The sequence below is a fragment of the Aplysia californica genome, unplaced genomic scaffold (assembly GCF_000002075.1).
Source record: "Aplysia californica isolate F4 #8 unplaced genomic scaffold, AplCal3.0 scaffold01601, whole genome shotgun sequence".
NCBI classification, from domain to species: Eukaryota; Metazoa; Mollusca; class Gastropoda; order Aplysiida; family Aplysiidae; genus Aplysia; species Aplysia californica.
The window spans coordinates 38,573-48,996 of NW_004798871.1; the positions used below are offsets into that span (position 1 = coordinate 38,573).

At 40.7% G+C, this 10,424-nt stretch overlaps 1 protein-coding gene across 1 annotated transcript; it reads left to right on the top strand.

The window, feature by feature from the left end:
- The first annotated feature begins 457 nt into the window (after nucleotides 1-457).
- On the top strand, nucleotides 458-10,171 carry LOC101845900 (prefoldin subunit 6). Its single transcript, XM_005113082.3, has 4 exons — nucleotides 458-555; nucleotides 3,777-3,847; nucleotides 5,956-6,080; nucleotides 9,369-10,171. The coding sequence occupies exons 1-4, from the start codon at nucleotides 492-494 to the stop codon at nucleotides 9,487-9,489; spliced, it is 381 nt and encodes a 126-aa protein (XP_005113139.1). The 5' UTR covers nucleotides 458-491; the 3' UTR covers nucleotides 9,490-10,171.
- Nucleotides 10,172-10,424: the final 253 nt, after the last annotated feature.

Below are 10,424 nucleotides of genomic sequence, written 5' to 3' on the forward strand. Positions count from 1 at the left end.
TCATCAGTAGTTCGGGTTCGTTCAGTGCGGAGTTTTAGGTTATTTATATTTTAATGATCTCTCGCCTTTCATTCTAAAGTCAAATTAAACGAAGAAAACAATCACCCTTTCCTCCGGAAGAGGTTTTTTGTCAGCGTAACCATTTTAAAAAAGCGTTCTTCCGAAATTCAACCAAAAACTTGCTAGTTTCACTTTGATTTTTTAAAACTCAAGTAGGATAACTCTGTTCGCAAAAGGTGCGCTTTTGCGAAGAGGGCGCCACCGAATTTTGAGGACACTTTTTTAATTGGCTCAAAGAGAGAAGTGGCCCCTCTTGTTATGTAGACTCTTTGGTAGATCTAATGTATCGATAACTTGAAGCGCTGAATGGTGGAGTGAGAGTAGCTTCCCCTGAAATATCTCAATGTTAACTAGTTTTCAATTGGTTCGTGTACAGCATTATAACCAATCAGAAACAATTTAACATATTGACATTCTTTTGTTTCTTCAAGATGGCTGAGGGTATGCAGAAACGGCTTCAGGGTGAATTGGAGAAGTTTCAAAATGTGCAAAAAGGTGTGGTTTTATGTCATTTTTTTACTCCTGTCATGCAGAAAATATAGAAGAAAGTATCACATGATATATGTGGTGAGATGGTAATCTAAAATGAACGCTACATCTACCCAAAGTCGACCTGTATTGATGGGTGACAACTCGTTGGTTGGTCTGCAGGTGAAGGCATGGGCAGTGCCAGTTGCATGGAAACGGTGATTCTCAACATTACAACAATCAGTCTTACAAAGCCCATTTCCCGTTCTAAAAACTAGAGTCTATATCCCAATCAGCTACGCCCTATGACATTACGACGTTTCCTCTCATGAGCTTCTCACAATTGACTTTTTGTCTTTTAAATATCGAAGTGGCTAGCCGTACTTAAGTTAATAAAGTACGGCTAGACTGCTAGACTGCCAGTCTAGCCGTACTTAGATCTAGATCTAGGTTTGGCCCTATCGACTCAAGCCTGTTTAGTACACAGGTCTCATTAGATCTAGATCTAGTAATTATTCAGGTTCAAATACATGCAAGTCAGTAAGGCTTCTTTTGGTTTTGTCTGAAATACAAATACTTTACGCATTGCAAAATAAAAATTTCATTTATAATTCAGCCATCAATATTAAGTACGGCTAGCCTGACAGTCTAGACGTCCTTAAGTACGGCTAGCCTGGCTGTCTACCCGTACTTAAGTACAGCTAGACAAGAAGTCTAGCCGTACTTAAGTACGGCTAGACTGCCAGTCTAGCCGTACTTATCTTATTAACTTTAGAAAACAGGAGGTTTAAAATACATGCACTGTCATTAAGGCACCTGGTTTCGTCTCAAATGCAAATACTTTAGGTACTGCACACTAAAAATGTATATTTACAATTCAGTAGGCCTATTTTTTGGGCCACCTCTATTCTCATAGTCTGGCTATTCTCACCCGGTGCGCGTTCACCGTTATAGCCTAGATCTAAGCCAACAAATTTTGCGTTCACCCTAAACCACAGAATTCTATACTGTGATAACAGAAAAATTGTAGAATTCTGTGCCGTGAACAAACGTTCCATTACAACTGTAGCCTACTAAAAAAAAGCGTACAATTTTGTATGTGGGCAGTGGAGAGAGAGAGAGGAGTAGCACGAGAACTTCCGGTCAAAACAAAATGGCGACCCGCGTAGTTCGGCTCGATTCGAAAAGTTTAAATAGCCGTAGCATCTTTGTAGACAACCAAATTAATTTACTTTTGTGTTTTAACATCATTTTTTAACTTTGTTTTGGTCAATTTGATCGTCCACACCGATAGACAGTATTCAGAAAGAGACAGAGAGAGAGAGAGGGGAGGAGTAGATTTTGCGAGAACTTCCGGGCAAAACAAAATGGCAACCCGCGTAGTTCGGCTCGATTCGAACAGTGAAATAGCCATAGCATCTTTGAAGACGATCAAATTAGCTTACTTTTGTGCTATAACGTAATTTTTTCTTGGCTTTTATCAATTTGATCATCCACTCCGATAGACAGTATTCCAAAATGAGGAAAAGCAGGTCTTGTTTCGCACCGGGTGAGAATAGCCTACGCTGGCAAGTCTCACCCGGGGTGAGAGGTAGATCGTTTTTCTATTCTCACCCCGGATGAGAATTGCCACTTTCTTTTGTTTCTTTTGTAAATGGTCAGTCTAGCCATCATATTAAGAATAAGTATGGCTAGACTGCGAGTCTAGTCATACTTAAGTACGGCTAGACTGCCAGTCTAGCCGTCATTAAGTACGGCTAGCCTCTTCCTTTAAATATTATTCAAGGAAGGACTTCCGTAACGAGCGACCACACCATCAAACATGATAAAGATTAAAAGAAGAGGCCAAACCCTAACACTAACCCTAACCCTAACCCAAACCCTAACCCTAACCCTACCCCTACCCCTACTCCTAGATCTACCCCTGCCCCCTAGCCCTCAATTCTGCTCTGTCTCAAAGTGGTCGCTCGTTACGGAAGTCCTCCCTTATTCAATGAGTCATTAGCAGCCGTAGGCTGTGGTAGGCCGACAGTAGGGTAGATTCTAGGCCTCTCCTCTACCCTCTTTTTGTTGTGCTGTAGACTGTTGTCTGACACAAGTGAGAAAAGTGTGTGACAGGTCTGCATTGTTGTTGGATCGAAGTTTGAGAAATTGGTGCTTTTTCGGTAGTTCTCACCCCCCTTATTTGAGCCTGACCTACATCGAGATCTATACGTTTGATGCGAGCTAAGATATATCAAACCTAACAACTGCAAAACATCAAATTATGGTAAAATTCACAACCCCCGCCACCACATTTTTATTTGGACGGGGGCATGCCCCCTTGAAACCCCCCTCTCTTGAGGCCAAAACCGGCGAATAACAATTGCGGGGTGGGAACTACCGAAAAAGCGCCGATAAATTTTACTTGAAATTTATGGATTTCTGTTTTGGTTTGCATTGTTTTGCACAATGACTTAAAATCTAGATCTAGATCTAGGCCTACTTCTGGGGGACATTTTTATTCATCTTCCTGACTCAAAATCTTCATTATGGAGTCGGAGTGGGATCAATTGAATTTTTTGCTCTTGTTACAGGAATTTAACATATTTTAGAGCAAATTAAGCAGTTTAGATCATGTGTGTGATGCATACATAGGGCTTAGCATTTTGTTCTGAAGAAAATCTGTGTCTGTTCCTATTGTTCCTCAAGACCTGTAATGATGTATGGAGTGCAGTAATTTGTGTCACAACGCGGTGACATTGGGTGTTCGGCAATTTTTTGGCATAAATGGGGTTATTGTTATCAGCTTAAAGCTTGTTCATTTGTCTATCTTTGGATGAAAAAGTATTCAGCTATCTTGAATAGCAGTTGAGATATTTGTGATTGAAGTAGGTGGGGGGTATGGTACCTTGGTTTTAAAGGTAAAATTAGCGACAAAATGGCTGCCAAAGTTTGGTGATCTCCAAAGCTTGAGAGTCAAAGTTTGGTGATCTCCAAAACTTGAGAGTGCTTAGATAAGTAGTACTACAAATTTACAATATTTGTGCGTTTAATCAGCATGTTTCAAGCAAGATAATCCACACAGAAATGTGTTTATAAATGGACATAAAGGGTGTTAAGCCAAAAACCAAAAATTAGATCAAAATTGCCAAACTGTGGGGAAAATGCTGTTTTCTTCAAGTTCATTATTTTGACGAGAGCATGATTTCTCCTTGATGCGTCCCATTTTGGTTTAGAATTCTTTATTGTCTCTCTACATTTGCCAGATGTTGGAAAACACGTGAACCTGAGGCAGCAGCTGGAGGGTCAGCTCAGTGAAAACACCTTGGTCAAAGAGGTAAGTCAAGACTCAGTGAAAACACCTTGGTCAAAGCGGTAAGTCAGGACTCGGTGAAAACACCTTGGTCAAAGAGGTAAGTCAGGACTCGGTGAAAACACCTTGGTCAAAGAGGTAAGTCAAGACTTCGGTTTGCAAAGAGGTAAGTCAAGACTCAGTGAAAACACCTTGGTCAAAGCGGTAAGTCAGGACTCAAAACACCTTGGTCAAAGAGGTAAGTCAAGACTTAGTGAAAACACCTTGGTCAAAGAGGTAAGTCAGGACTCAAAACACCTTGGTCAAAGAGGTAAGTCAAGACTTAGTGAAAACACCTTGGTCAAAGAGGTAAGTCGGGACTCGGTGAAAACACCTTGGTCAAAGAGGTAAGTCAAGACTCCGGTTTGCAAAGAGGTAAGTCAAGACTCCGGTTTGCAAAGAGGTAAGTCAAGACTCCGGTTTGCAAAGAGGGAAGTCAAGACTCCGGTTTGCAAAGAGGTAAGTGAAGACTCCGCTGGCTGTTCCCTGTGGGAGGAACAATGATATTAGTCTGTTCGTCTCAGGAGACACTCATGGATGAGGTTTTTGTACTCTTGATGACGATCGGTGGAGTCCTCTTATACTACAACGTTTTCTTCAGTTCCGCCACAGTTTCAGTTCACACAAGTTATTCAAAAATCTTTTTAATTAAAAAAGTTGGGGATCTCGTTTTCTTTTGGTTTACCAGTTTTTGTTTAAATTAAAAACTGGGTTTGGTTCCCTGGGACTCCGCTGTCAACACATGTCTTTATTTACCATTTGCTGTCACTTACCTGACTTATGCTGGGCCAGGGCATCGGCTCAATGGTCAAGAAAAGGCTATAATAATATATGTGTCACGACATGGTGGAACCAGACGCTCGTCAGTTTTGGGGCATGTAGAGTTCTATTCATGTCATCAGAAAGCGTGGTCATTTATCTTGCTTAAAAAAGAAGAAAAATCTTTGAATTGAACAGAATTGAAGATATTTGCCATTGAAGGAGATAAGGGTCGTCTGGTGTCAGGTAAAAGTAGGCAAAAGAAAATGGCAGCCCAAGTTTGGCGTCTTCCAAAGCTCTTACAGTGTCCTTGGAAACTACAAATTAACATTTTTTGTGTGCCTTAGGTCAAAGTTTCCCAGTAAAATCCATGCAGGAATGTGTTTTTCACAAAAGTGGACATAAAGGTGTTGAGCTCAAAACAAAACAAAACAAATCTATAAAAAGTGCAGAGGGGTCAGAAAAGTGTGGATTTCTTCGATGTGTTGTTTTTGACGGGTGCCTGCTTTCACCACGATGACTCACATATATGTGTGTTTTCTGTTGACACCATGGTCTGTCCGACAAAAAATGGCGAGCTGAGAGGGTCTGCTGTGTTAGATATCGAGATTTACATAAGGGAAATTTTCTATCGACATTAGTATTGTTATTCATCATGAGAAAGATTTTCAAATTATTTTGATTGGTAAAACTTTTACATTGTCCTTCGTACAATTTTTAGCAACTAGATCTAGGTGTTTCACTCAGATCGTGTGGTGTGTCTTTTTTCTCATATTTATATATATATATATATATATATGTGTGGTAGGCTTATTACCCACAGAGATTGCCCCAGCCATAGAACTTTCTCATATATATATGTGATAGGCTATTACACCTAGCCCCAGCCATAGAACTTCCTCATATATATATGTGATAGGCTATTACACCTAGCCCCAGCCATAGAACTTTCTCATATATATATGTGATAGGCTATTACACCTAGCCCCAGCCATAGAACTTTCTCATATATATATGTGATAGGCTATTACACCTAGCCCCAGCCATAGAACTTTCTCATATATATATGTGATAGGCTATTACACCTAGCCCCAGCCATCAATTTAATTGTGGATGATCATGGCCAGATACTTTGTGTAGATATAGCCAGCTCAGTTTTGCAATGTTGGGTTCATGTGGGTGGTGTGGAAGGAGTGTTCAACTCAAACTCAAATGTAAAAATGAAAGTTTTTGAAAAAATATTATGTTCCTTAATTATAGACTTATTGATATAAGTCCTATTGATGTCATATGAAAATTGTTAGTCATGTAATGATTTTTCTCTTGTGTTTCAGGAGCTGGATCGATTGGAAGAAGGAGCTGGTGTGTACAAAATGATCGGCCCTGCTCTTATCAAACAAGACTTGGGAGAAGCGAAACAGACTGTACAGAAGCGAATTGATTACATCAATGGAGAACTGTGAGTAGATATATATTATCCACATGCGGATACACAGTCATGGTTGGACAAAGTTTCACGGATTGTTTTGTGCCATTTTTTTCCTTCTAAGTCATGAAATGGATGAAGCAGTTTTGAAAGGTATAGAAATGGCTTGTAGATTAACGACTTTTCTGTAATGTGTTAGAATACATTCCTTAATCAAGCTAAATAAAGTAAGCTGTCCCCGTTGAATTATGCAAATTTAGAAGGCCAAATTATGCACACAAAAGAAGCAAAATTATGCAAAAATTATGCAAGTTATCGTAACACCATTCGCGACATGTTTTGCACTTTTTCAGCAAGAATTTTCATGATTTTCATGTTTTATGTACTGAAAAATTGAAAACAGAACATATCAGTATCAGTAATTTGTTGTGTATTTGGAAAGAAAACAATACACATCGGTCAGAAAAAACAACAACCTAAAAACATAATCTGTGTAACTTTCCGTTGTAGATCTAAATCTCTATAGAGGAAAGAAAAATGTTTAAAAAAAAAAAAAAAAGGACATCTGGACCTCTGATGCTGGCACATCACAAAAACCAGGGACACCTGTCAAACATGAAGCATCAGCAGACATGAGAACAACAACTTTTGATGGATTGAAAAATTGAACATGCTCAAGGAACAAAATCACAACCCATAACCAAGATCTTCTACCACGGGAAATAACCAACTTTTCACTTAAATGAGACTTATTACGGTGATTACTTCCCCTTAGTCACATGGCGAGGCCTTAATTAATTGTTTTGTGAAAATAGACCTGCATGTTTGCCGACAATCGTCTGAAATCCGACAATCGCGACCCGACCCGCGAGGCGGCTGATGCTATCGCTAGGCCCACCTGTATCAGTCAATGTGCGTAGTGCGAGGCTTGGCCGACTGCCAGCGACCCCTTTTTCTCCCGTCGGCTTTGTCGGCACTTTCGTTTTCGTGCCGACCGCCGACGCGCGCACCGCCGACTGCCGACGTCGGCGTTTCCGACATAATTGTCGGAACCTGAGTAGAAATGCGAATACGAAAAAAGACGACGACCTAAATTATCTACTTTCAGTTTCGTGCTCGAGCGGCCATTTTGAATTTCGTTTTGTTGACAAATTCAATTGTTCAGATCGTATGGATTCATTCCAGCCCGACTCACTTAGATAATAGAATCTAGATCTAGATCTAGATTTATATAGATCATTATAGACCTCAATGGAGGATTCATATTCCAATTCTATTTTGTCAAACCCTATCAAAGGTTGTGCTGTAATATTAATGTTGGTAAAAGGCATTTCATCAGGTGCGTGAATTATTTATTTATTTAGAATCTATACTCAGCTGAGCCCCTCTGTTCGGAATCGGATGCGGATTTCTAGTTCAAGGCCTATTCCTAGATCCTATTCACTTGTTCTTCTAGATCTAGATTATCTAGATCTAGATTTATTTAGTTTACTAGATCTAGATCTATGTGGAGGATTCATATTCCAATTCTATTGTGTTATTGTATCAAACCCTATTATTGTAGATCTAGCAATATGTAGATGTAGACCATTATGATTATATTATGCTCCTTGTAAGCCTTGTTTGTTTTGGAGTGTGGTTTTTTAATTTTAAAAATATTTTTCATTTTGGACTTGTGCTGGCCTTTTCACATGAGGCTCGTTGCAGGTTCTTTTTTGGGGTAGGCCTAGGGGTAGGGGAAGGGTTAGGTCTCTTCTTTGTTGTGTTTGTTGGGGTGGTCGCTCGTTACTCGGAAGTCCTTCCTTATGACACCAACAAAAGCTCTTTTGGGAGGGGGGAGGGTTGCGCAAAATTTTCAGACAATCTGGTTGAGGCTCACATGCAGGTCTATGAAAAACATGGGAAAAAACGTGAAAAAATGCGGGGAATCCAAAATTATGCAAATGTTGCAGAATTATGCGAAAAAACGCGGCCGCACAATCGCATAATCGTACGGGGACAGAGTAAGGCTAACTGTCTCTTTGTCTCTTCTGTTTTCCTTAAACGGATGTCTGTTCTTTTCTCCCTTGAGTGATCAGCAAATTTTCTGTAACGTCAGATTTTGCAATTCACCTTCCATAACCACATGACAGCCTAAGGGCCTGGACGGGAAGTCTACCCCCAGATCCTAAGCAAGGGGAAGGAACCCACCTCCCGTGAATACAAGCATCTAAAAAACACATTTTTTAAATACTAAACAAGCTCCAAAAATCCTGAAATAATAAAACTTAGAAAGAGAAAAGATTGTAGCTTCAGAAAAATATAACTTTATGTATGCACAAACTGTCGGAAATGTTCTGACTCAAGTTCAATCGGGGTGTCCGACCCGTCACTCTCAGCCTCGCGGTCGGGCCCCAGGTCTGAATTCTAGATTTTCTACGTCTGATCAATCTGAATCGCCCCAAACTCTTGGTACAACGTTTTCATCAATATCTGTTTTGTCATTTACTCGTTCTCGCTCAAATCCATAGTTATTTCCTTTTTCAAACTCTATGTGTCGCTTTTTAACAAGACGAGACACCTTCGAATTGTGGGAAACGCGATCACCTTTTGATCGGCTCTAAAACTAAAACAGCTAACCCGAAAATTTTCATTTCTGTATCAAATGGAAGAAGAAACATTTTGGGCGTGAGAGTTAGGGTGGAGCGTGTAAGGAAGTTCCCGGGCGAGTTAGGGTGTAATGTGTTAACTATGTTAAACGTCTGGTCAAGAAAGTTGATGTACAGAACCTGTCCTGTACCTACCACTTGAGAACCTGTCCTGTCCTGTACCTACCACCTTGAGAACCTGTCCTGTCCTGTACCTACCACCTTGAGAACCTGTCCTGTCCTGTACCTACCACTTGAGAACCTGTCCTGTCCTGTACCTACCACTTGAGAACCTGTCCTGTACCTGTGTATCTCTGACATTGTGTTCACACACGTCCCCATGTTGTGTATCTCTAACATTATGTTCACACACGTCCCCATGTTGTGTATCTCACACACATCCCCATGTTGTGTATCTCTAACATTATGTTCACACACGTCCCCATGTTGTGTATCTCACACACATCCCCATGTTGTGTATCTCTAACATTATGTTCACACACGTCCCCATGTTGTGTATCTCACACACGTCCCCATGTTGTGTATCTCTAACATTATGTTCACACACGTCCCCATGTTGTGTATCTCACACACGTCCCCATGTTGTGTATCTCTGACATTGTGTTCACACACGTCCCCATGTTGTGTATCTCTGACATTGTGTTCACACACGTCCCCATGTTGTATGTTCCAGCAAGCGCCACGAGAACCTGATCAAAGAGTTGGAGAAGAAGGCGGACAACCACCGGGAGACGTTGAACAAACTCCAGCATCAGTTCCAGCAGGCCCAGGTCAAGGCCGCCGCCAAGTCGTAGTGACCTCTCCACACGTCGGCTCTCTCGTCCAGGTCATCGCAGTGTGCGCGCTTCTCTGTGGGGCGGGTGGGTGGGGGCGGGTCTTTGTTGTACATACAGCCTAGAGTGCTTTGTTGGGTGGAATGTTTGATTCTCGAGGGTGTGCTTTTTTGTGTTTTCTAGGTTATGTGGAGGAGTCTAAGTCTGCCGGGGACGTCTGGACTTTGGATACCTTCCCAGTGAATGACAAAAAGTGTGTGTGTGTTAAATAATCTATTTTAGGAGAATACCCAAGAAATTCCTCCAATAGTTGACTGTGAATGTTTTGAAGGTAATTGATTTCTTATCTTGTTACCGGAAAAATGCATATTGTGAATTGTGAATCGAGAGTGACCAAGATTTTTCAGAAAGGGTATTGAGACAAGTTTCACACAATTCTAACAGACATTCTTTAGTCTACTGACTCTGTGAGACTAGCAGAGAACCTTTTATTTTTCCGTGTGCTTCGCCACATTGAAAGCGTACACTCTTCATAAGAATGTGTGCAATTTCAGTCTAAAAATGTAGTCTTGTGACATTATGCGAAGGTTACCGTACAAAAGGCAGTTCATGTGCAGTCCTGCATTTTCTGTTTTATTACTGTACGGTAGATCCTCAAATAAATGAAACTGATACTGCGAGTTAGGAGGGAGTAGATGAAAAAGGTTTCTTAGTTCTTCCTGTACAGTGTTGTTTCTGTCTCATACAAAGGCCGTCTCAAGGTCTCTCTGTCTGCCAGGACTGATGCTTGAATCTCTCTATCGAGGTTACGTGAAGGAATGAATGTGTTTTAGAATCTTTATTTACTGCATAAGATGTTGGTGGGTGGTTGGTGGGTGCTCTGGTGTGGTTTGCTTCTTCTTTCTTATCAAACATCTATCATCCTTATCTCCCTTTCTTTTTTATGTTTGTTACTC

Excerpts from the sequence above, each read along its gene's own strand:
- LOC101845900 (XM_005113082.3), top strand. The coding sequence starts at position 492 with ATGGCTGAGGGTATGCAGAAACGGCTTCAGGGTGAATTGGAGAAGTTT. Across the intron at positions 556-3,776 it reads GTTTCAAAATGTGCAAAAAG|ATGTTGGAAAACACGTGAAC; the intron begins GTGTGGTTTTAT and ends TACATTTGCCAG. Across the intron at positions 3,848-5,955 it reads AAAACACCTTGGTCAAAGAG|GAGCTGGATCGATTGGAAGA; the intron begins GTAAGTCAAGAC and ends CTTGTGTTTCAG.